The 26,911-nt window shown below is 35.8% G+C and overlaps 1 protein-coding gene across 3 annotated transcripts in view; it reads right to left on the reverse strand.

Annotated features, from left to right (window-relative positions):
* AGL (amylo-alpha-1,6-glucosidase and 4-alpha-glucanotransferase) overlaps positions 1 to 26,911 on the reverse strand; it is a 79,602-nt gene that overhangs the window by 11,907 nt on the left and 40,784 nt on the right. For all 3 annotated transcript variants that reach the window (XM_030868785.2, XM_060302295.1, XM_060302303.2), the window contains exons 24-31: positions 26,465 to 26,640; positions 21,928 to 22,030; positions 18,514 to 18,739; positions 17,175 to 17,286; positions 4,422 to 4,557; positions 2,964 to 3,076; positions 1,899 to 2,110; positions 607 to 704 (exon numbers count right to left, since the gene is read on the reverse strand). In XM_030868785.2, the coding sequence (XP_030724645.1) occupies positions 607 to 704; positions 1,899 to 2,110; positions 2,964 to 3,076; positions 4,422 to 4,557; positions 17,175 to 17,286; positions 18,514 to 18,739; positions 21,928 to 22,030; positions 26,465 to 26,640 (1,176 nt within the window). The remainder of the gene's footprint in view (positions 1 to 606; positions 705 to 1,898; positions 2,111 to 2,963; positions 3,077 to 4,421; positions 4,558 to 17,174; positions 17,287 to 18,513; positions 18,740 to 21,927; positions 22,031 to 26,464; positions 26,641 to 26,911) is intronic.

Raw genomic sequence — 26,911 nt, forward strand, 5'->3', positions numbered from 1 at the left:
ACATCTATATTTCCAATGTTAATGATAATCATGTATGACTTTTACAGTCAGAAAAAACAGGCATTAGAAAATATTCATGACATATTAGTTTATAAAATTAAAATTCTTTTACTGATTATTGAATATAGGACAAGCCAAAGGCATTTTGAACACTGATGTTAATGAAGATACAAAACCGATTTTTAAAAATTCAGTTTGAATGCAATTTTAGGGATTTTATTGATAAGCAAAAAAAATTATGGCTTGATGCAATAAAATATCCACAACATGGGGCTTCCCTGGTGGCACAGTGGTTGAGAGTCCGCCTGCCGCTGCAGGGGACACAGGTTCGTGCCCCGGTCCGGGAAGATCCCACATGCCGCGGAGCGGCTGGGCCCGTGAGCCATGGCCGCTGAGCCTGCGCGTCAGGAACCTATGCTCCGCGACAGCAGAGGCCACAACAGTGAGAGGCCCGCGTACCGCAACAAAACAAAAACAAACAAAATATCCACAACATTCTTAATACTTATACTCTAACTTACTCTGGATCCAAACTTTTCATGCCAATATGAATATAATTGTATATTAAGTATAATATGAACAAAATTCTTAGTACTTATAACTTACTCTGGATCCAAAGTTTTCATGCCAAGAGGACCAAGCAATTTTTCTCCTGCAATCTCCAAAGCTTTCCATGCTTTTTCTGTAGTAAAGAGCTCAGGGGCCTAATGAGTGTTAAAAACAAATATACAAACTTTTTAAGATCACAGAAGAATTAGTGTCCACCCACTTTGGAAAATAGACTATAAACTTGGAAAATTACGAAAACTTTAAAAATACAGTGCCGGTCAGAAATAAAGTGCAGATGCCTAATCAGACCTAATCTTATCAGGCCAACTTGGAAGTGCTGATCTTGGCCTTAGAGGTTAGGAAAGCTGTTTGAGGTGATTGTTTCCTTGTGTCACTTAAGAAAGTATACTAGCTCCAGAATGAAGCTGTCACAGCTACAGTGAAGGCAGAACACATTTAAACCCATATAATTCATTCTTTAGAAGATTTACAATAGCTTCAAGTTCATCTGGAACTCATTTTTTGCTTTTAGGGTCATAATATAATACAGAAGGATTTGCACTCCAATAGTATGAGTAAATTTACTTGTGATGTAGAGAAGGAGAGAAAGCATTGGTGACTAAGAATCTGCATTAATTTTAAATGTTAAATGAAATCAAATGCACACTGAATCAAAGCTACCATTATGTACCTTAGTATTTTTTATTCTACTATAATTAATAATACTACATTTAATACTCTTTTTGACAAAGTGGCAACATCTAGGCGGGCATAGAAGAACACATACCTTCTCTATTTTACTGTATTTTTAGACTAGGTATAGAGAAAATAAGGAGAGTCCAGAATTCTTGGCTAGACAGAACTCATTAGTGCAATACAACAAAGAAAACGTAATGTGAATTGAAGCTACCCATATTAGTTCATTAGTCCAGATGTTTCCAACTAGTGTGCTGAGGCACTGGTCATGGCACAGGTGTGCTGAAATACAGATGCCCTCTGCTTTCAAGACAGCTGGGTAGGGCCTGGGGCTAACTGAAGCAGCTGGATCTGGCAGCGACCTAATCCATTTGGGCCAGCGTGCTGTACAAATATCATCATTTTCTATGTGTGTTATTGAGAAGAACTTCATTAGTCATCATCCATTATTTTCTATTTTTTGACACCAAATGTTATAGGTTAATGGTGATATGCATAATGCTTTATTCATCAGAAAAGACCATATAAAACTAGCTGGTGAACAATGCACTTTTTAGCAATTCAATGAATTTGAAAACAAATGGGAATAAAGAACTAAATAAACCCTATCATAACATTTTTGAAATTTGGAAAGAACAGAACAAATCACTTACCACAACCATTGCTATGGTAAAATTAGGCCTGAGCTGGTAGTCACACCAAGGGCTTGAAGCTCCATAACTATCTTTGTATATGCCACGTTTATGCACCAGATTAGAATGCTTTTCATTGACATCGGAAGGGTCTTCTGACACATAAAATAACTTTTCAAAGTTATCTTGTATTTTTCTGTTCCATTCATCATATGAGACTCTCACAACTTTTCCTGAAACATTACAAAAGACTTGGTAGTTTTAGGCACTCAAAGAAACCCATACATTTAGTTACAGCTAAAGAGTAATATTTAGTCAATAAATTATCCACTTTTTAAAACTGTCAGGGCTTTTTGAAGAACACTACCCAGAAATTAAAAATTATCTTTCATTGTATTACCAAAAAAGGATTAGACTCTAACAAATGATCCCAGATCATTTGTCTTTGTTTGGATCACTCTTACATTTGATAAAATTATCTTTATTGAGCACTTGAAAGGAGGCTAGTTTGAATTGAGAGGTGCCAGAAGTATATACTGTATTTATATATATATATTTATATATATACTGCATTTCAAAGACATAGTACTCCCCAAAAGAATGTAAAATAGTTCATGAATAATTTCATATTGATTATATGTTGAAATAATATTTGGTATATATTGAGTTAATAAAAAATATAATCATAATTAATTTTACCTGTCTCCTTTAACTTTTTTAAAATGTAGGTACTAGAAAATTTTAAATATGTATGTGACTTAAATTATATTTCTATTGGACAGCACTGCTCTAGAAAAAGAGATGTAAAGATTTCATAATTGTTCACCAAAACTTGACTTGCTCACAGTCATACTGAGGAAAAAAAATAAGTATGATGCTCTTCATATCTCAGTTCAAAGTTGCTATAAAAATATGGTTAGTAATCAGGTTTGTTACAGTTTTCATACTAGTAAATTAATGGTTTGTCTTTCCCCTTAATCTTAAGGGTTTTCTAATACTAGTTCGTTGAGTCACATGATGATTACGTAGGTTAAGAATATAGACAGTACATTTGGAGTTTCTTTGTAAACAAAAGAAACAGCTTACCATGTCTTTTTACTGTAACTTCATGATAAGGAAAAATATTTTTTTGGGATAATTCCAGCAACCAACGAACGGCAGATTTACTCAGGCCCACAATTTCCACAGCAGACCCATCTCTAAAATTAAAAATAAATTTTACTCTGTGACAATGAGTAAATTAAGCACTATCTAAAGAGCATTCAGGGACTTCTCTGGTGGTGCGGTGGAAAGACTCCACGCCCAATGCAGGGGGCCCGGGTTCAATCCCTGGTCAGGGAACTAGATCCTACATGCATGCTGCAATGAATCAGAATTCGCATACTACAGCTAAGGAGCCCGCGTTCCGCAACTAAGGAGCTGGCGAGCTGCAACTAAGACCCGGTGCAACCAAATAAATAAATAAATAAATATTTTTTTTAAGAAAGGGCATTCAAAAAACAGCTTTGAAGAATTATATAACACATTATAAAAATGACTGTCTATAAAAAAATCCTCACTTTATAGGAATGTGCACTGCATATATAAGAAATTGTGATTCACTTTGCTATACAGCAGAAACTGACACAGCAGTATAAAGCAACTATACTCCAATTAAAAGAAAAAAGAAATCATTCCTCTTATTACTTTGCCATTGCTTACCAACTTAATGTATTTTAAAAAAATTCTATGAAGTAGAATAGAGATTATGGAGTAAAAGGAGATAGCTGCTGGAAAAAGGCAGAAGTAGGAGTCAGAGAATACTGAGATAGAGTTCCAGTGAAAAAGATAGAAAAATACGGGATACTGAATTGAAGAAAGTCAGGGAAGGTAAACATCATAATTTGAAAGCTCATTTTTAAGGAAAATGAAACGGAAGTATAAGATCTAATAACTCACCAAAATAAACAGGTTTTTAAAAGAATTTGTAAAACATGTAATGACAACTACTATTCAATATTTTTTTTTGACAATTCTGATTGAAGATAAAATTTGGAATAAGAAAATAGTTTCTCAGACTTGATATTGTAGTAAGAACTTGAAATCATAAAAAGAAATGATGGGATAAAAGATTTAAAAATTAAGGGGAAAATGTTCAGAAAGTGAAAGGATTTCATAAAAGACAGGACAACTGGTTGTTTTCTATATTTACAAAAGATAATAATAATGAAATACTTACAAAGAAAACACTTCATGTTATAAAGAAATGTCTTAACTATGGGGATAATAAGTCATAAAACTTTCCTTTGAGGTGCCTGCAGGTAGTCAACCCATGAGAACGTCCAGAAGAGAACAGATAGCTTTACTTGATGACTTATATCAAGAGGATTGTGTATGTGTATATTAGGGGAGAGAAAAGGAGTGCGTGGAAGGGGAAGTAGGGGAAAGGAAGGAAGATTTTGACTGATTTAACATGAAGATTTCATGGTTAATAGAACAGAAGATTCCACAAGTATGTAGTTTTACAAATGATATAACTATATAAGCACTAAAAATAAACACTACCTTGGAGTGGCTGGGATTCCTTTGTTTCTAGCTCTGTCACTTTCTCCCATTTTATCCATCCATGTACCACAATTTAAGCGATTTCCTCCATAAACAAATCCTGTTTCTTCATCAACCCCTGCAGTTATATTAAAACCTAAAAAAGAAAAATAAAACATTTATAAAAATATAATAAATTAGGACAACTACTCTAGAGAGTAATCTGGTAATACCTTAAAAGTTGAAGATGTGCATATTCTACCACATAATAATTTCGTTTCTAGACATACACTCTAGAGAAATACTTACCTATGTGAACATGGAGACACATACAAGAATATACATTGCAACACTGCTTGTAATAGCAAGAAAATAAAACTGCTGAGAAGAGGAACAGAAAAACCCTAGTCTAGTTATATAATGGGAAACTCTATACCATTTAAGATTAATGAACTACATAAAGCAAAATGGATAAATCAGAATGACTGAGTAAATAAGTTGCAAAAGATATGCATAATAAGATGCCTTTTCTGTAAAATTTAAAATATAGATAATACTAACACATATAACCATGTATGTCTATATGGCTATGTCTAATATGATAATATTTGTATAAAATTAGAAAACATAAAATACATAATATACATTATACAGTATATACTATGATATACTGAATATATGCTACATAATATATATCATACATAATTTACACATACTCAAACACACATAAACACACAAAATACAAAAATATACATGGAAATAGTAAATCCTGATTATAGGATGGTTGTTAATTCTAGAGAGTGAGGGAAGAGAAAGAGATAGAGATGAAACTTTACTGGTATCTGTGGTGTTTTATTTCTTTTCAAAACAAAAGAGAATGATCTGAAGAAAATCTAGCCAATTGTTAATATCTGTCTAATTTCAGTTCTAGGTTCAAAGTATAATTTACATCATTATCTGTATGTTGAGATATTTCATAATTAAAATTAAAAATTTAAATAACTCAGAGATGATGAACACAGATGCAAAAATCCTCAACAAAGTATTAACAAACCAAATTCAACTTGAAAAAGCATATACCATGATCAAGTGGGATTCATCCTAGGGATGCAAGGATGGTTCAATATTCATAGATTAATCAATGTGGTATCTACACATCGCATTAAAAAATTAAAGAATAAAAATCATATGATCATCTCCACAGATGCAGAAAAAGCTTTTGACAGAATTCAACATCCATTTATGATTAAAAACTCTCAGCAAAGTGTGTATAGAGGGAATGTACCTCAACATGATAAAGGCCATATATGAAAAGTCCACAGCTAACATCATACTCAATGGTGAAAAGTTAAAAGCTTTCCTGCTAAATTCAGGAACAAGACAAGGATGCCCACTCTCACTGCTTTTGTTCAGCATAGTATTGGAAGTATTGGAAACCACAGCAAACAGACAAGAAAAAGAAATAAAAGGAATCCAAATTGGAAGGGAATAAGTAAAACTGTCACTGTTTGCAGATGACATGATATGATATACAGAAAATCCTAAAGACACCATCAAAAGATGACTAGCGTTCATCAATGAATTTGGTAAAGTTGCAGGATACAAAATTCACATACAGAAATCTGTTGTGTTTCTATATACTGATAATGAACTATCGGAAACAGAAATTAAGAAAAAAATCTCATTTACAACTGCATCAAAAAGACTAAAACACCTAGGAATACATCTAACCAAGGAGGTAAAAGACCTGTACTTGGAAAACTATAAGACATTGATAAAAGGAATCTAAGATGATACAAACTAATGGAAAATATACAGTGCTCATGGACTGGAAGAATTAAATTGTTAAAATGACCATACTATCAAGGCAAATTACAGATTCAATGCAATCCCTATCAAAATACCAATGACATTTTTCACAGAACTAGTTCTAAAATTTGCATGGAAACATAAAAGACCCCAAAGAGCCAAAACAACTTTGAGAAAGAAGAAAAAGATTCCCTTCAATGGGGAATCAAGATGGCAGAGTAAGAGGATGTAGAAATCACCCCTCTTCCCAAAACACATCAAAAATATATATACATTTGGAAAAATTCTCATGGAAAACTAACTGGAACCTGGCAGAAGAACTCCTTCACAACCAAGGCTGCAAAAATTATTCCCATGTAATCAAGTAGGATGAAAAGAAAGGCATTGGGTTGGAACCTGTGTCCCTGGGAGGGGAATAAGGGAAAAGGGAGATCATATGGGCAGACACTCACCCTGGGAAGTGAGTGGGTAGAGCCACAGACTGGGTGTCCAAGTTCTAGGGTCCTATATGGAGAAGACAAGTTCCCTTGGCTGTTTGGAGAACTCCTGGGACAGACAGAATGGCTTGAGAAGCCCAGATTCCACTTGTGAGGAGTATGTGGGTGCTGGCTTTCCATAAGACAGGGTGAAGAGAGAGGGCTATCCTAGTGGCTATTGCCTCCTTGTGCTCCCCAATCTGAGCTGAGTAAACACCATGGCCCCACTCACTCCATGCCACAGCTTGGCACTGGATTTATGGCAGCCAGGTCCTGGGAAAAGACTCCATGCAGGGACACAGAAGGCAGTCTGGGGCCCTGGATTGTGGTCCAGGTAGGGTGGCAGTGGCCATTGTTGGCACTTACTCAAACAGTGCCAGAGAAGCAGCCCGGATTTCTGACAGGAGTGAAGCTGCTTCAATTCCCACAACCACAATGCCATGAATCCCAGTGCCAGCTGAGTGAATGCTTCAGCCCTGCCTACTCCAGGCCATAACCTTGCACTAGATCTGGGACAACTACAACAGGGGAAAAAAATGTGACCTTGGACTGTGTCTGAGTGGATGCCTACACAGGCAGCACACTGGAACTCTGTAAGTGTATGAGCCCCACTTATTATAGCACCCCCCCCCACCTCTGGGGCAAAGGCCCCAGTGTGGGGAGAAGGAAAAATACACACTTAAAGGGAACAGAGCCAACTCGAGCCTGACCGTCAGGACACCTGCTCCAGAAACTTGGGAGCAGACCCTGACCCTGAAAGGGCAGTGACTGCCACTGAGCAGAGAAGAAATCCCACCTCACACCCTGTGTAGGCTCCAGCTCCTACAAGACCAGCTACACCCCATATCAAGGTGATAGTGGCCAGTACACCCTGAGGAAAGGCGTGGCTTGTGTCCACATCAAATCCAGCCCTCACACTAAAGATATTTGGCACATGTAGTCCACACAGGGATGCCCTCACATAAAAACACACTTTCAAGACCATGATAATAACTGTTTCACCTAAATTCATAGAGACAGAGAAAGTTAAGCAAAATGAAATGGTAAAGAACTCCCAACTGAAAGGGCAAGAGAAAGCCCCTGAAAAAATTAATGAAACAGAGATAATCAGCCTACCAGTGAGTTCAAAAAGTTAGTAGTAATGAAAATGCTAACTGAATTAAGAAAGAGAATTGATCTAAGCATGGGATCATTTTAACAAGGAACTATAAAGAAGACCCAATAAAGAAGAGATAATTCAATTTCTGAGATAGAAAACACTTGAGAAGCAATGAATAACAGACTAAATGACACAGAAGAATGCATACATGATCTGGAAGATAGAATAATGGAAATCATCCAATTAGAACAGCAGACAAAAAGACAAATGGGAAAAAAAAGCAACATATGAGATCTATGTACTAATATAAAATGTGTCAATATATAGGGGTTCCAGAAGGAGAAAAGAGAAGGGGATCAAAAATGTATTTGAAGAAATTATGACTGAAAACTTACCAAACCCAAAGAAGGAAACAGATATCCAGGTACAGGAACACAAAGGGTCCCAAACAAGATGAACCCAAACAGGCTCACACTAAGACATATCATAATTAAAATGGCAAAAGTTAGAGATAAAGAGAATTCAAAGGCAGCAAGACAAAAACAGAGAGTCATATACAAGGGAACTCCTATAAGATTATCAGCTGATTTCTCTGCAGAAACTTTGCAGACCAGAAGGGAGTGGCATGATATATTTACAGTCCTGAAAGGGAAAAACCTACAACCTAGGTTACTTTGTCGAAAATTAATAAACCTTTAGTCAGGCTCGTCAAGAAAAAATAGAGAGGATCCAAACAAACAAAATAAGACATGAAAGACGAGAAATAATACATGCTATCACAGAGATACAAAAATTCATAAGAGAATACTATGAATAGTTATATGCCAACAAATTGGATAGCCTAGAAGAAATGGACAAATTTCTAGAAATATACAGCCTGCCAAGACTGAGTCAAGAAGAAACAGACAATTTGAACAGGCTGATTGCTAGAAGTGAAATTGAATCTGTAATTTAAAAACTCCCAGCCAACAAAATTCCAGGAGTGGAAAGCTTCACAGGGGAATCCTACCAAACATATAAATAAGACCTTATACCTATCCTTCTGAATCTATTCCAAAAAACTGAAAGGAGGGAACACTCCCAAATTCATTCTACTAGGCCACTGTCACCCTCATACCAAAACCAGACAAAAACACTACAAAAAAGAAAATTACAGGCCACTATCTTTCATGAATATAGATGAAAAAATTCTCAACAAAATATTAGCCAACTGAATCCAATAATACATAAAAAGGATCATATACCATGATCAAGCTGGATTCATTCCAGGGTCACAAGGATAGTTCAACATAGGCAAATCAATCAATGTGTTACACCACATTAACAAAAGGAAAGAAAAAAAATCACATGATCATCTAAATAGATGCAGAGGGCTTCCCCGGTGGTGCAGTGGTTAGGAATCCACCTGCCAATGCAGGGAACACGGGTTCGAGCCCTGATCCAGGAAGATCCCACATGCCGTGGAGCAACTAAGCACGTGCGCCACAGCTACCGAGCCTGTGCTCTAGAGTCCGCAAGCCACAACTACTCAGCCTGCTTGCCACAACTACTGAAGCCTTGTGCAACAAGAGAAGCCACCATAATGAGAAGCCCGCGCACCACAACGAAGAGTAGCCCCGGCTCGCCGCAACTAGAGAAAGCCCTTGCACAGCCACAAAGACCCAAATGCAGTCAAAAATAAATAAATAAAAAGAAATAAATAGATGCAGAAAAAGCATTTGACCAAATTCAACATTCATTCATGATAAAAACTCTCATCAAAATAAGTATAGAGGGAACATATCTCAACATAATAAAGGCCACTTATTACAAACCCACAGCCAACAAAAATACTCAATGGTGAAAAGCTGAAAGCTTTCCTGATAAATTCAGGAATAAGACAAGGATGCTCACTCTTGCCACTTCTATTTAACACTGTATTGGAAGTCCTAGCCACAGCAATCAGACAAGAAAAAGAAATAAAAGGTATCCAGGGCTTCCCTGGTGGCGCAGTGGTTGAGAGTCCGCCTGCCGATGCAGGGGACGTGGGTTCGTGCCCCGGTCCGGGAGGATCCCACATGCCGCGGAGAGGCTGGGCCCGTGAGCCATGGCCGCTGGGCCTGCACGTCCGGAGCCTGTGCTCCACAACGGGAGAGGCCACAGCAGTGAGAGGCCCGCGTACCGCAAAAAAAAAAAAAAAAAAAAAAAAAAAAGGTATCCAAATTGGGAGGGAAGAGGTAAAACTGTCTCTATTTGCAGACGACATGATATTCTATATAGAAAACCCTAAAGTCTCCATCCCAAAGCTATTAGAACTAATAAATAAATTCAGCAAGGTTGTAAGATACAAGATCAATAAATAGAAATCTGTTGCACTTCTATACACTAATAATGAAATATCAGAAAGTAAAAAAACAAAACAAAACAAACAAAACAAAAACCTATGGATAAACTAAACCAAGGAGGTTAAAGACCTATACTCTGAAACCTATAAAACATTGATGATGGAAACTGAGGATGATTCCAAGAAATGGAAAAATATCCTGTGCTATTAGATTGCAAGAATTAATATTATTAAAATGGCCATACCACCCAAAGCAATCTACAGATTTAAATCCCTATCAAAATACCCATGACATTTTTTTTCACAGAACTAGAACAAATAATCCTAGAATTTATACAGAACCACAAAAGACCCTGAATTGCCAAAATAATCCTGAGGAAAAAGAACAAAGCTGGAGGTATAACCCTCCCAGACCTCAGACTATACTACAAAGCTACAGTAATCATAACAGCATAGTATTGGCATAAAAACAGACACATAGATCAATGGAACAGAATAGAGAGCCCAGAAGTAAACCCATGCAGCTATGGTCAATTAATCTATGACAAAGGAGGCAAGAATACACAAAGGAGAACAGACAGCCTCTTTAATAAGTTGTGCTGAGAAAACTGGACAGACACATGTAAAACAATGAGATAAGAACATTCCTTCATACCATGTACAAAAATGGACTCAAAATGATTTAAAGAACTAAATGTAAGACCTGAAACTAAAAGAGAACATAGGCAGAACACTCTCTAACATAAATCACAGCAATATTTTCCTGGATCTGTTTCCTAAGGCAAAAGAAATAAAAGCAAAAATAAACAAATGGGACCTAATTAAACTTAAAAGCTTTTTCACATCAAAGGAAACCATCAACAAAACAAAAAGACAACCTACAGAATGGGAGAAAGTACTTGCAAATGATGCAAGCAATAAGCAGTTAATATCCAAAATATATGAACAGCTCATATAACACAGTATATTTAAAAAAAACCCAAATAATAAATAAAAAAATAGGCAAAAGACCTGAATAGACATTTTTCCAAAGAAAATATACAGATGGCTAATAGGCATATGAAAAGATGCTCAACACAGCTATTAATAGAGAAATGAAAATAAAACCACAATGAGGTATCACCTTTTATCTGTCAGAATGGCTATCATCAAAAAGCCTACAAATAAAAAATGTTGGAGAGGATGTGGATAAAAGGGTACCCTTGTACAATGTTGGTGGGAATGTAAGTTGGTGCAGTCACTGTGATATTTTTAATATCTAAGTTAGGTCATATCACTCCTGCTCAAAACTGTTCACTGGCTCACTTCAGTAGGGAGGTTCCTTAAAAAACTAAGAATAGAACTACCATATGATCCAGTAACCCCACTCTTGGACATATATCCAGAAAAAATGAAAACTCTAATTCAAAAAGATACATGCACCACAATGTTCACAGCAGCACTATTTATAATAGCCAAGACATGGAAACAACCTAAATGCCCATCAACAGATGAATGAATAAAGAAGATGTGGTATATATATATATATATAGTGATCTACTTTAACATGAATTTGTTTGATTACTGGTGAGATTGAATGCTTCCCCCTATGTTTATTAATGGATGGTTGATGTATGTCCTTGGGCAAGCTACTTTTACCTCTTCCTATTTCCTCTATTATGAGCTAGGAATAGAGGTACTAGCTTCTGGAAAATGTTTGTCAAGTGATACACAAAGGCAAAGAGCTTTTCAGTTTATTTGATATTAAATATATGACACAAAGGCAAAGAGCTTTTTAATTTATTTGATATTAAATAATTGGATAGTCAATGTTTAGTGAGTAAATCTCAGAGATTTAGCTACAAAGTCATAAGAACACATACAAAAAGGTACACAAGTCAAAATGACTATGAATGAATAGGTTGTTTCAAATGCAAAAAGTGGGTAGAAAATTTATTTTTGCACTTTCTGATGAGTTGGCAAAGTATTCCAGGCTATTGGCTCCCTCCCCACAATCAACCCTGGAGAAACTACAGAAGTATATGTGAGGTATTGATGTGAAGAAGTCACATAATGTTTGGGAGAAACTAATAAAAACACGTGAGGACTTCCCTGGTGGTGCAGTGGTTAAGAATCCGCCTGCTAGTGCAGGGGACACGGGTTTGAGCCCTGCTCCAGGAAGATCCCACATACCGTGGAGCAATGAAGCCTGTGCACCACAACTACTGAGCCTGTGCTCTAGAGCCCACGAGACACAAACTACTGAGCCCGTGGACCACAACTACTGAAGCCCACGCGCCTAGAGCCTATGCTCCGCAAAAAGAGAAGCCACTGCAATGAGAAGCCCGTGCACCACAAAGAAGAGTAGCTCCTGCTCACTGCAACTAGAGAAAGCCCGTGTGCAGCAATGAAGACCCAACACAGCCAAAAATAAATAAATTCCTTAAAAAAAACCAACTCCCTCCAAAACAAACAAACAAACAAAAAAAAAACAAACAAAAAATACGTGAGACCTGACCAGACATTTGGACTTTTATTCCACCTCGGCTCGTAAGGCTGCTGTGTTACAACTTAAGGAGATTGCTTCTTTTCAGTGCTTACAGAGTAGCTAATAATCAAGGGAATATGAAAAGATAAACATTAGATAAGATAAACAAGGGATATGAAATATGATAAGGGATATGAAATATGACATTAGATAAGATAAATCAAGGGAATATGAAAAGATAAACATTAGATAAGATAAGATAAACATTATTGGGAAAAGATAAACATTAGATACCAGAGGAGTCTAATGACTATATAAAAAGAGAAACTGAGTAACATATTTCACATGAAGCAGAATTACGGGACAAGATGGACCAATAATATACAATAAGCAAATTAAATATCCTCAAAGACATAGGTAAGATATTATTAACATGAAGCAGGAATAAAAGACATTAAAAATGACTAAGTGGAGACGTTAGGTCTGAAATTTTTAATAGTTGAAATAAAGAAAACAATAAAGTGATAATAAGGGACTAAACAGTAGATAGACACAGCTAAGAATGAATTAGTGAGATGGAAGATAAGATTGAAAAATTCTCCAGAGGTAGCAGGAATGGTTAAAGGGAGGAAATAGAAAAAAAGAGCTAAAAGCTATGGGGGGCTACCCTGGTGGCGCAGTGGTTGAGAGTCCGCCTGCCGATGCAGGGGACGCGGGTTCGTGCCCCGGTCCGGGAAAATCCCACATGCCGCAGAGCGGCTAGGCCCGTGAGCCATGGCTGCTGAGCCTGCGCATTTGGAACCTGTGCTCCACAATGGGAGAGGCCACAACAGTGAGAGGCCCGCGTACCACACACACACAAAAATAATAAAATAAAATAAAAGCTATGGGGATAGAATTAAATCAAAAGATATCCTGACAAAAGTATCCCCAGAAAGTGGAAAGAGAAGGAAGAAAATACTTGAAGAAATAAAATGATAAATATCCTAGAATCAAGAAAGATCTCAGGTTAAAAGCACTCATACAGTACCAAATGAAACAGATAAGGAAAATTAGAGTAAAATCCTGAATTCAGACAAAGAGATGGTTCTAAAATCTTCAAGAAAGAAAGAGTAGATCACTTCTAATGGAACAAGGTATAGGTCCATATACCTTTCAATAGCAATATTGGAAACAAGAAGTCAACAGAATAATATTTTCTAAAGCATTTAAGAAAAAAAGCATTTATGTCTAATCTGTCATTTAAATATGAAAGCATAATAAAAATACTGCCAGCCATACAAGGCCTCAGAGCGCTTGACATGTAAGTTCCAACTTTAAAAACATTCATATAGCAGCACTAAAGATACTCATATAGCAACAATAAAATGACTACAGCAAGGCACTGTAGTAGTAGGCACTGTTCTGAGAGGTTTTCATATATTAACATAAATAAATAAGCTCATCTGATTAACTCAAATAAGGAAAGAAATAAATCTTAGAGGATACTAGTAAGAGAGATGGAATGAAAAGATGATCAAATTACACATAAAAGTTTATTGTTGCCTAAGAAAAAGCAATAACCAAAGAAAACAAAAAGAAGTACAGTCATAACAATTCAAACTGAAATTCCACCTAGATAATATCAAATAGGAATTCAGGGAGAGGGGCACACACTAAATTACTTATTCTGTTAGATTTTAATAAGTTAAAGAAATGAACATAGACATGGTAAATTAATACAGATATAGGTCTTGAAAACAAGAATCATAAGAACAAAAATAAAATGAATTAAAGTGGAACGAATTGTTTCTTTTAAAAAAAATTTGTAGGGCTTCTCTGGTGGCGCAGTGGTTGAGAGTCCACCTGCCGATGCAGGGGACATGGGTTTGTGCCCCGGTCCGGGAAAATCTCACATGATGCGGAGCGGCTGGGCCCGTGAGCCATGGCCGCTGAGCCTGTGTGTCCGGAGCCTGTGCTCCGCAACGGGAGAGGCCACAACAGTGAGAGGCCCGCGTACCGCAAAAAAAAAAAAAAAAAAAAAAAAATTGTAAAAGGCAAACTCACATAGTTAATAGAAGTTAATGTGAGAGATTATCTTTGAGACATGAAGGTGGGGTAGGATTTCTGAAATGAAATATGGTGAAGAACACCATAGATAAATTGGGAAAAGGTTTGTGCAATTCTAAAACTAATGATGGACAAATATCTAGAATAAACAAACAACTCCTGATAATCAACATGAAAAATACAGGAATGCCAAAAGAAAGATGAGTAAAGGCATAGAACATGAACAAATAATTTATAGAAAAGGAAACTTTCCAAAGAGGCCAATAAACATATGAGCAAATACTCAAATTCAATAACAGGAGAATTGCGAGTTAAAACAATTACATATGGCTTTACACCCATATTTGGCATTAGAGGATAATGCCAAATGTTGGTAGGCATATGGACACTTAAGAAGCTACTTTGATTGTTAATGGGAATAGAGACTGGTGCAGTAATTCTGGAAAGGAATGTGGTAGTGTTTAAACAAAGGGCATAAGAGTATAGTATATGTAGCTCTGATATACCAATGTTAAGTGAAATAAGCCAGACATAAAAAGACAAAAATTACATACTTCCATTTATACGAGGTACCTAGAATAGTCAAATTCATAGAGACAGAAAGTAGATTAGTAGCTACTAGGGGCTAGCAAGGGAGAGAATGAGGAATTATTGCTAACTGGGTATAGTTTCAGTTTGGGATGATGAAAAAGTTCTGGAGATGGATAGCGATGATGGTTGAAAAACAGTGCAAATGTACTTAAAGCCACTGCACTGTACACTTAAAAATGGCTAAAATGATATACTTTATGATAAAATGGTAAACATGTATTTCACCACACACACTTAACAGTAGAAAACCAGCAATCCAATTAGAAAATGGATAAAAGACATGAATAGACATTTCATCAATGAGGGGATATGGATGGTAAATAAGCACATGAACAGATGTTTAAAACCATTAATAGGGAAATGCAAATCAAAACCACAATGTGTAGTGGTCTACACAATTATCAGAACATCTGAAAATAGGTGATAACAACAAATTCTGGCAAGGACGTGGAGAAACTGGATCTATCCAGCTTGCTGGTGGGAATGTGAAATGAAAATAGTTTGGCAATTTCTTATAAAACAAAACATGTGCTGACCACATCACCCAATCACATTATTGGGCATTTATCCCAGAGAAATGAAAACTTATGTTTACAAAAAAACCTGTATATGAATGTTAATAGCAGCTCCATTTGTATTAGCCAAAAAAATTGGAAACAACCTAAATATCCTTCAAAAGATGAATGGTGCATTCATAAAAGGGAATACTACTTAGCAATAAAAACTAATAAAATATTGATAAATGCAGCAACTTGGATAGTTCTCAAGGGGAATTATGTTTAGTGAAAGAACCAATCTCAAAAGGTTACATACTATATGATTCCATTTATCTACATTCTCAAAATGATAAAGTATAGAGATGCAGAACAGATTGGCAGTTGTTAGAGACCAGGGGTGGTTGGTGTGACTATAATGGGATAGCACAAGGAAAACCTCTTTGGTGATGGAACAGCTCTGTACCTGTGGTAGTGGTTACATGAAACTATACATGAGGTAAAACTGCACAGAAGTACACACACACACATACACACACACACACATACACACACACACAGATGAGTTAACGTAAAACTGGTGAAAAAGGAATATGGTCTATAGCTTAGCTAACAGTATGACACTAATATCTATTTCCTGATCTTGATATTGTACTACAGTTATATAAGATGTCCTCATTGGGGGAAGCTGGATGAAGGGTTCAGGGTACGCTTATGTGTCATTTTTGTAACTTTCTATCCATCCCCAATTCTTTCAAAATTAAAAAGTTGAAAAAAAGGTCTACATGCACTTAAAGCAATATATATTTTATAAGACAATACATGAATATACAACAAACCCATTGGAATGTCTCTTAGGGGAATGAGTAATAAAATAAATTATTGTTAGCCTTGCACTGGCTAATGATGATGACAGTGTGCCATAAAAATAGGAATATGATGAATTTCAAAGAGGTTATAAAAGTATATTTTAACTCTGAATACAAATAAACCAGTTTATAAAAAGTATTTTATAAGAGCCTAGATTATGGGGCAGACAAACTATGGATGAAATCCTAGCTCTGCCACTTAGCACCTGTGTGACTCTGGGCAAACTACTCTGCTTCAGTCACCTTATCAATAAAAAAGGGAACAATGTTCTCAGAAGTGTTAAATGGGAGTAACGTAGGTAAAGTAGTTAGCACAATGCTTAGCACATAGCAAGCACTTAGTTATTAGCAATTATTGTTATGATTATAAATTCAAGCACCAAAATTACCTTTCAAAATGGCTGACAAAAGATATAACATTTTATCTTTCCTCTAGAAACTAAAACTAAACTGGTGAGATCAGAAACTCTTAATCTTTTTCATTATTATATTCTGAAGTTTTATACACAAATAAAATACTTGTGAAATAAATGAACAATTACAAGGTTTAATTTCATCTCATCACTAAATCTTTACTATGTACCTAAAGTTATGTACCTTCATCCTTCATGTTCCGATCTATCTGTGGACCAGCATTCCTTTCTCGGAACTGTATGCCCTGCATGTGTCTTTGCATAGTTTCCTGTATTACTTCAAACAATGGTTGATCCTGTTTGAGATATAATGGATGTTACCTCTGTTAGAAATCACATTTTTCTTATCGTCTCCCAAATTCCACAACTGAAGTTTTGTGGAAACATATATTTTTCCCTTAAAAGGAGAAACGGGGATAAGGGGTGGGACTGGGGAAAGAAGCAGCTCCTATACATCATATAATAGATCAGACCTTTGGCATATGAACATTTAACATGCTGTAGTTTTAACTATAAATTCTGTGACATGAAATAATTTGTAATTTGCTGATACATGAAAAATAATCTTGTGAGCTTGTGTAATCTGCGTTAGAGTGAACAGTTCAGCTAATAAATGAATCTAGCTTATTATACAGAAATCTGAGTTTTAAATTGGCATTGCTGTTCTAATTCATCCACATACATAGCAGTGGAGATAAACTATATACTATAATGGTAATTTACTTTAGGTTAAAAAAATTTTTGGACAAATATTCTTTGAACACTTCATGATAGAAACATTGTAGTGACATAAATCTATGCTAGCCCTGAGGTAGCTTAGAAGTGCTCCATACCAAATAAACTATAACATAAATGCAGATCAGAAGTGGCAAAAGTACAATATCCCTGGGGGAAAAAAGAACACAAAAAAATGTTTATTCATTCTGCACTGCTCATAAGATAAACTCTGAACTCCCTGGATTGGTAGCCAAGGCTCTCCAACCTGGTCCACCCTTTCCACAATCCCCTACTACCCTATAGGTACCCTACACAAAAAGCCAAACTAGACTGAGCAGTATGTCCTAAACTGTGCGTCAATCCACCCTGTGCTTTATTATTCATTTCATCTTTAATATCTTCTCACAACTTCCCTCATCTCTGATGAAATCCTACTCACCTTTCAAGGTTTAATTTAGGTGAAATTTACTTTCACCTAAAAGTTTCACCTGAAAGTTACTTTCTGTAGTCCTTCCTGAGACCCACCTACTAGATCATCTCTCTTTCTTTTATGAGACTACACAGCACTTCCCTCTTTTTTGCAATGATTGTATTATATACACATCACCTCTTCTACCATGTTGCAAGCTCTTTAGGCAAACAGCAAGTCTTATCTCTGTAATCTCTCATAGTAGCAGCAGGTGCTAAATAAATACCAATATTTGAAGAATTTGTAAGATTCAGATTCTTAATTTTACATGTATTTTATATTAGAAGCTAAAAGTCATTTTTCAGGAAAAAAAATTATTTTAAGAAATGATCTTTACCAGTGTACCAGCAGACAAAGGAGCAGAATCATCTGTAGGATACATTCTGGAAACTGGGCACCTGAGAATGTCTAGACCATTTGGGACCATTTTACAATAATCCTGAATACACTGCAGCCACCACCACACAGCATCTCGGCAGTTGTATCTGGCATAAGTTCCTTCACCCAGGAGATTAGGAATGAGACCATGTCTCAGGGTACCAGCAAATGCTAAAATAATATTCCTAAAACAACAGAATTAGGTGAATCATTTGACATGAAAACAATCACTTAAAAAATTGAAGACAAAAAAGTCACTCTTGGTAATCATTATTTTTTATGTATTTTCTCTCCTGCCCTTATTTCTTTGTATTTTCATGTAGAAAGAGGTCATAATATAAAATAAGCACTGAATTAAAAGTCAGGAACCTTGAGCCTAGCCCTGTCTTTTTCTCTAACAATCTGTGTGACTAACCACCTCTGGGAGAATTTTTTTTCATCTGTGGAGTTTGGGATTGGACTGGGTGATTTTTAAGGTCCCTCATAGCTCTAGGTTTTACTTTTGAAATCCCTCGTATTTCAAAATCTGAGGAACTAAGAACATGAATCTTATTACTTTAAATAGCAGATACCAAGAATAAAACAACCATGTAAGAAAATAAATGGGTAAAAACTGACCTTGAAAAACATAATTTATTTTCAAAAACTTGTAGAGAATATTTTATCTTTCAAAGTGTTATTCTACTATCATACACCAAATGACAACTTTGTAAGATGGCATGGCATTCTAGAAAGAGCATGAAACTGAGAAATAAGAAGACTGAGATTTAAATCCTAGTGTTGCCATCTGTATGACCTTGGAAAAGGCATTTAAAATCTCTAGGCCTCAACGCTTTTTGGCTAAACCATTTAGAAATTTAATTAATTCTATATATCAGTTCAATGCCCATTTCTTTTTAAAAAAATTTTTAAAAATTTTTGGCTGTGTTGTGTCTTCATTGCTGTGCATGGGCTTTCTCTAGTTGTGGTGAGTGGGGACTACGCTTCATTGCGGTGTGCAGGCTTCTCATTGCAGTGGCTTCTCTTGTTGCAAGACACGGGCTCTAGGCATGCGGGCTTCAGTAGTTGTGGCACATGGGCTCAGTACTTGTGGTGCACAGGCTTAGTTGCTTCGTGGCATGTGAGATCTTCCCAGACCAGGGATTGAACCTGTGTCCCCTGCATTGGCAGGTGGGCTCTTAACCACTGTGCTACCAGGGAAGTCCCACGCCCATCTCTTAAATTATAGTGTAAGAGGAACTTTTTATCTTTGCAGTACCAAAGTGTTAGTATGGACTGTGACACTTCCAATTAATAAAAAGAGTATTAGCAATCTTAATCATCTAGAACATGTCATACATGAGAAAGTTGAATAAAAAGTCCTCTGTCCATGAACATCTCTGCAGAGGGTGGAAGTAGAACTATCTGTGGTAGAGACAGCCATGTGTCCACCAAAATGGCTTTCCTATACATCCCAGCCTACCTTACACTTGGCTGTGGCCAGATGACTGCATTCTAAGGCAAAAGAATGTTAAGTACATGGAACAGGTGTGTGTTCCTCAGGCTCTCTTTCCCTCTCTGCCAGCTGACTGGAGAGAACCTAGAGTCCCTGGAAGATGGTATATCCTGAAGATAAAGAAGCCTATATCCCTTCACCACTAAGTAGAAAGTTCCCTCCTCAACACCCGTACAGGATCAGAAGCAAATGAATTTCGTTTGTGAAAAGCCATTGAAATTTAAGAGTTTATAATTCATAGCAGCTAGCACTACCGTAACAAATGCATTATCTTCTGGGAAGTCATCTAGATCAGGGGTAGGCAAACTTTTTTTCTGTAAAGGGTCAGACAGTAAATATTTTAGGCTTTGTTGGCCATATATGGTCTCATCATATATTCTTTTTTTTTTTAATGATCCTTTAAAAACGTAAAAACCATTCTTAGCTCATAGGTCATACAAAACAAGTGACAGGCCATAGTTACCTGATGCCTGATCTAGACAGTCATATGTAAAACTAAGTAGCAGAAATTTTTGACAGTACATAGAAGTGATCATTGGGAGCCCAGATAACAATGAAAGTAAAAATAATTATTTTAAAAATGAACATTTATGGAGTGCTTAGCATGCGGCAGACATTGCTCTAGATACTTTAACCGTATTAGCTTATTTAATCTTCACAAAAACCCTATAAAGTAAGTGCTATAACCATTCTACGAAGAGCACAAAGAGAACAAATAATTTGTCAGGTGGGCATTTGGAACCAGGATTAGAACCTGGTAGTCTGGCCCAAACCCAAGTTCTTAACCACTATACTATGCTCCTGACGTTCCACTTCCTACTTCTTAATCACGATCATTTAGGGGCATTTGGGGAAGAAGCACACAGCCTCCCAAATTTCTACAGCCCCATAATAGTATCTTAAGTCCATAATAAAAGGTCTTATTATATATTAGGTTAGTATAGGGAAGCATATAATACATTTTTGATGCTTACTTAGAAATTTCCAATTTTAAAAGGATCAGAAATAAAACTTGTCATTTGGAGAGGCAAACCTCCAGTTATTTCTCGGGTGACATCAAAATAAGGTAACATATAAATGCTTTTTTTGCTACAAATTTTAACTTGCAGAGCAGTGATTTCAAACTTTAGTCTTAGGCCACTGAAAATCACCTGGAGCCCCTGCGAAAACACAGATTGCCATCTGCCAAATCTGCCCTTTCCACCCCCAGGTTTGGATTCAGCAGATCCAGCATAGAGAACAACAACTTGCATTTCTAACAAGCTGTCAGATGATGGTGACACTGCTGATTTGTGGAACACTATACAGCACTGATGTAAAGCCTTTCTTTTCTACCTCCGATAAATTCATACATAATATTGTGACATAAGAAAACACCATTTTAAGTCTAGAAAACATAAAACTGGAGGTTACAAGGTCTGACATTAAAAAGAAGAAAACCTGGTATTATAATTCTTTCTACCGGACTCCGTCAAAAAGCCAGCAATGCCTTCATTATGGAAGAACAGAAAATGGCAGACTTTCCAATTTTACCTAAAAGTTCATCTGAGTTCTTACACTTAACTTGGGCATAGAAATTTTACTCTTTAGTGAGTGATGTTAGTAATATGGTTATACATTTTTTAGTTTTACTTGAAATAAAGTAGCAAATGCTAAAGATAACCTGATCTGTAACATGAAGGGTTAGAATTTGGTAACTTTAAAGATTTTCACTTCTTTGAAATTCTACGATCCTATTAATTGAATATATAAAAAATAAAATTAAAAAACACACCTAAGGAAAACATGCCTCCCAAATGTTGAGAATAGATGAATAAGAAAAGTTTGAAGAGCATGTGAAAAACATGCGAACATTGCAACTTTTTAGAGATTTCCTACCTGGCCTCCAAGTAGCGTCCAGTAATAAGCAGCAGACCTCTAAGGGCAATAAAAGTATCCCTTCCCCAGCAGCGGAAAATACCAGAAGAAAAGTGAGGTAAGCCTAACAGAAAACACAACAAAGTAATACATTAACCTTAATATACACAAACCTATGAACTCCATTACTATAGATGAGTTGCTCTAAACTTGGGGGTCAAGGATGAGCTAAAAAGAGTCTTTAAACCCTCTTAAGGTATCTGCAGAATGTATGGCTATACTTAATGTCAACTTTTGTGTGATGAGGTTCCATAATCATATCTGATTCTTAAAGGAATCTGTCACCCAAAATAGATTAAGAATCAGTGCTAGAGAGCGATGCTTATCTGAATTGGTTCAAATGTGTGAGTCTTTAAACACAGATAAACTTTCTTTTAGTAAATTAAAGTTAAAGATTAAAATCAGAGGTCAAATAATTAACACATCAAGAAACTCTTAATATAATAGTAATGATATATTTTAAAAGGTTCTATGTGTAATTCGAAGGCAACAAATTAATCTAAATATGAGATGATTACCTTAATGATACATAATTAAATGTTTATTAATCTATCACTATAGAGTTACTTTATTACCAAATTTCCCATTGACTTAAAATGACTTAGAAGTGTATAGTTTGTTAGCCAGAGACAATTTTTACAGATGAAAACAAGGATTTCAGATGCCAAATAACCTGAACATTCTAGGTAACTGCAGGTTTTATGCATGAAGTAAAACAGAGTGACTGATGGATAAAATCTAAAATTTTACTTTTAGATTGAGTTTGGTTTCTTACAAAACATGAAAAGAATATAATTGTTATCTGTACTAAAAACAATAATCAGTAGGAAAGTAAAGGAAATTAGCATTTCACTCAAGAAAACCAACTATGCTGAAGTAAATGTAACAAATATTTTAGGAAGGGAAAACTGAGGTCATAAAATGTTCACAGCATTCATTCGTAACTATTTTCTAAACACTTAACACTATTTGACAATATCTTGTTTGTTTTCTGGTTTGTTGAATGAATGTCTCTCCCCAATAGAAAATAAGATCCATGATAACAGAAATCTCATTTGCATTGTTTACCAAAGTATATCACTGAAAATTGTAACTGGTACATATCACTATAAAAATTTACTGAATGAATGAAATAAAAGATTAATTATAAAAGGTAAATTGAGAGGTGAAAGAATTTGACTAAGATAAACAAAAATTGGCAATACTTCACAAAACTTTAAGTTTCTGTTTACTGGGTCTTCACCTTGTATGTTCTTCTGTTAAGAAAACATCAGAACTAAAGGTAACATCAAACGTTTTTTTCTATATTGTCTTTCAAACAGTGGTACAAAATTTCCCTAAACACTTTGGGTATTGTTTATACATGGTTCACATATACAGTTTATATACTGGGTTGGCCAAAAAGTTTGTTTGGTTTTTTCCGTAAGATGGCTCTAGTAGCGCTTAGTTGTCTTTAACTTCATTCAACATAATTTTGTTATACTGTATTGTGACAGCTGTCATATCTGTCGTGCATTAAAAAAAAAAACTTATCAAAATTGGTGAATTTTTGTGTAGCCATTTTAATACTGAAGATGGAAGAAAAAAAGCAACATTTTTGGCATATTATGTTTTATTATTTCAAGAAAGGTAAAAATGCAACTGAAACGCACAAAAAGATTTGTGCAGTGTATGGAAAGGTGCTGTGACTGATTGAACTTGTCAAAAGTGGTTTGCAAAGTTTTCTTTTGGAGATTTCTCGCTGGACGATGCTCCATGATCAGGTAGACCAGTTGAAGTTGACAGTGATCAAATTGAGACATTAATTGAGAACAATCAACATTATACCACATGGGAGATAGCCGACATACTCAAAATATCCAAATCAAGCATTGAAAATTATTTGCACTAGCTTGGTTATGTTAATCACTTTGATCTTGGGTTCCACATAAGTTAAGTGAGGAAAACCTTCTTTTTTTTTTTTTTTTTTTTTTTTTTTGTGGTAAGCGGGCCTCTCACTGTTGCGGCCTCTCCCGTTGCGGAGCACAGGCTCCGGACGCGCAGGCTCAGCGGCCATGGCTCACGGGCGTAGCCGCTCCGCGGCACGTGGGATCTTCCCGGACCGGGGCACGAACCCGTGTCCTCTGCATCGGCAGGCAGACTCTCAACCACTGCACCACCAGGGAAGCCCAAGGAGGAAAACCTTCTTGACCGTATTTCCACATGAGATTCTCTACTGCAACGTAACGAAAACATTCCATTTTTAAAACAAATTGTGATGGGTGATGAAAAGTGGATACTGTACAACAATGTGGAATGGAAGAGATTGTGGGGCAAGCAAAATGAACCACCACCAACCACACCAAAGGCCGATCTTCATCCAAAGAAGGTGATGTGTGTATATGGTGGGATTGGAAGGGAGTCCTCTATTATGAGCTCCTTCCGGAGAACTAAATGATTAATTCCAACAAGTACTGCTCCCAATTAGACCAACTGAAAGCAGCACTCGACGAAAAGCATCTGGGATTAGTCGACAGAAAACTCATCATCTTCCATCAGGATAACTCAAGACCACATGTTTCTTTGATGAGCAGGCAAAAACTGGTACAGCTTGGCTGGGAAGTTCTGATTCATCCGCTGTATTCACCAGACATTGAACCTTTGGATTTCCATTCATTTCGGTCTTTACAAAATTCTCTTAATGGAAAAAAAAAATTTCAATTCCCTGGAAGACTGTAAAAGGCACCTGGAACAGTTCTTTGCTCAAAAAGATAAAAAGTTTTGGGAAGGTAATAGAACAAAACGGTGCATACGATGTTCAATAGACTTCTTGGTGAAAATTAAAAACGTGTCTTTTATTTTTACTTTAAAAATCGAAGGAACCTGTTGGCCAACCCAATATATGGTTGATGATGTAATTCTGATGATGATGATGACAGCAGCTATCACATATATATATAGTACTCTGTGCGGCACAGACTTCCTGGTACTTTAATCCACTTAATACCTTGCATAAAATGTAAGTATAGATAGATCCAAGGGTGAGTTTGAGTTGGTATGCCCCAAAATACAGGCAGTTAGTCTTTGTTAAAAAGTCAAAACTAAAATCTCTAGCACTGATGTGTGGAAATGTTTGTATTAACTTTTTGACCTCTCAGAGTATATGACTTAAGATCACACATCTTCTGAATGATTTCTACCTTGTCAATTATTATAAAAGCTTAAAATTATATACATATATTGCACCACTGTCACCAAAGGAAGGTATTCCTGGCCTTTGTATTCATTTAAAAATGAAACGAAGAAATCTATCTGCAAATCTGAGAACAGTCCTATATATTGTTAGTATGGAGTATATAAAACTCTCCTTTAGCATGTTAGAAAGAAATCCCAGAACTTCTATTTATATTTATGAACTTACCTTTTTAGTTTCTCTTTTTGTTTTACATTGTACCTGATATGTAAACATACCAAGTATCATAGCTTATATCAGTATATCATTTATGATATCAATATATCAGTATATTTATTTTGGGAGTGCTTAACAACAGCAGTGAATAATCAAAAATGTTGAGATCACTATTCTATGTAATAGGCTTCTAAACAATAAGCTTTAAAATCAAATTCTGCCTATCAACTTTTTTTCACAATGGCCCTGTTCAGTTTTATGACCATCTGCATGGATTCACAGGGGAAAGTACCAGAAGGAGATCAAATAGTTGAGTGAAAATCTAAAACACAATTACATAATTAAAACATTCAGAAGGTTCATATGATCATTCCAAATGAAAAGTTAACTTCTTTTTTATTTGTTGGGTCCACTAGGTCTTTTTTCTTGGTCTGAGCAAATGCAAATTTAAGGGTAAACAGAGGAATTCACATGGACAACACTGTTACTTTCATCCTGCAGTTAGTATTTTTCAGTTTTGTTTGGAAAGTTCTAAACTTCAGTGGACTCAAATATTAAATACTTCTTAGAAATAGCTTGAAATTTATTAAGAAGAAACCAAAAGCCTATTTTGCTTAGATTTCAACTTGTTACTTGATTCGGGTTTTAAATCTACTTTCAGGAAAAATACCAATAGAGCTGAAAGCATTTGATTGCAATTAGACACATAATAAAAATTATTTAACATTTGTTTCGTGTTTTGTAACTTGGTTGGGTTAATTTTACAAGGTTGGGTTAATTTTTAATGTTGGGAAACAAGTATAGTGTAATGGAAAAAGGGTAGTAAAACAAATTTGATTAAAAAATGCAAAATGCCATAAGTTGGAAAAATAAACATGAAAAAAAGGATTAACTGGCCACAATAAAAAATGCACATAAATAAATGTCTGGTGCACAGTGGTAATTAAATAGTTAGAACGGTCATTATTTTTACAAGTGAATACCTATGAAATTTTACTAAGCAGTAACATGAAATCTTGAATAACATCATGAGTTTTTTTAATAATAATTTCTTCATAGTGTCCTCTCAAATCCTGACTTACACATTTAACCTTGTACATAATTTCTTACCTGCAGCTAGAGACACACAACACTGCTCCTTCTCTCTTGTGATTTCATTCAGCCTGCATGGTACATCCATAAGGGAAGGTGAAAGAAGTGGCAGAGAAGGGCATTTTCCTACTCCACACATTTGGACTGAACCCAGGGAAAGGTGTTTCACAAAGGTAGAACCATTCTGAACAAAGCTGCAACAATGTTATAGAGTTCAAAATATTATGTGTGGAAATACAAAATTTTTTATTATTCATTTATTTATTCAAAAAATTTTATTAGGGTAAGAACAACTAAGTTGAGACCTACCTGTGTAAAACAGATTTTTAAGAGTACAACACAATATTGTTATTTATAGCCACAATGTTGTACATCAGATCTCAAAACTTACTCATCTTGCATACCTGAAATTTTATACCCATTGATTCAAAAATTTTTGGCAATATTATTTTACTTGGTTTCTTC

Source organism: Globicephala melas, chromosome 1 (genome assembly GCF_963455315.2).
Source record: "Globicephala melas chromosome 1, mGloMel1.2, whole genome shotgun sequence".
NCBI lineage: Eukaryota > Metazoa > Chordata > Mammalia > Artiodactyla > Delphinidae > Globicephala > Globicephala melas.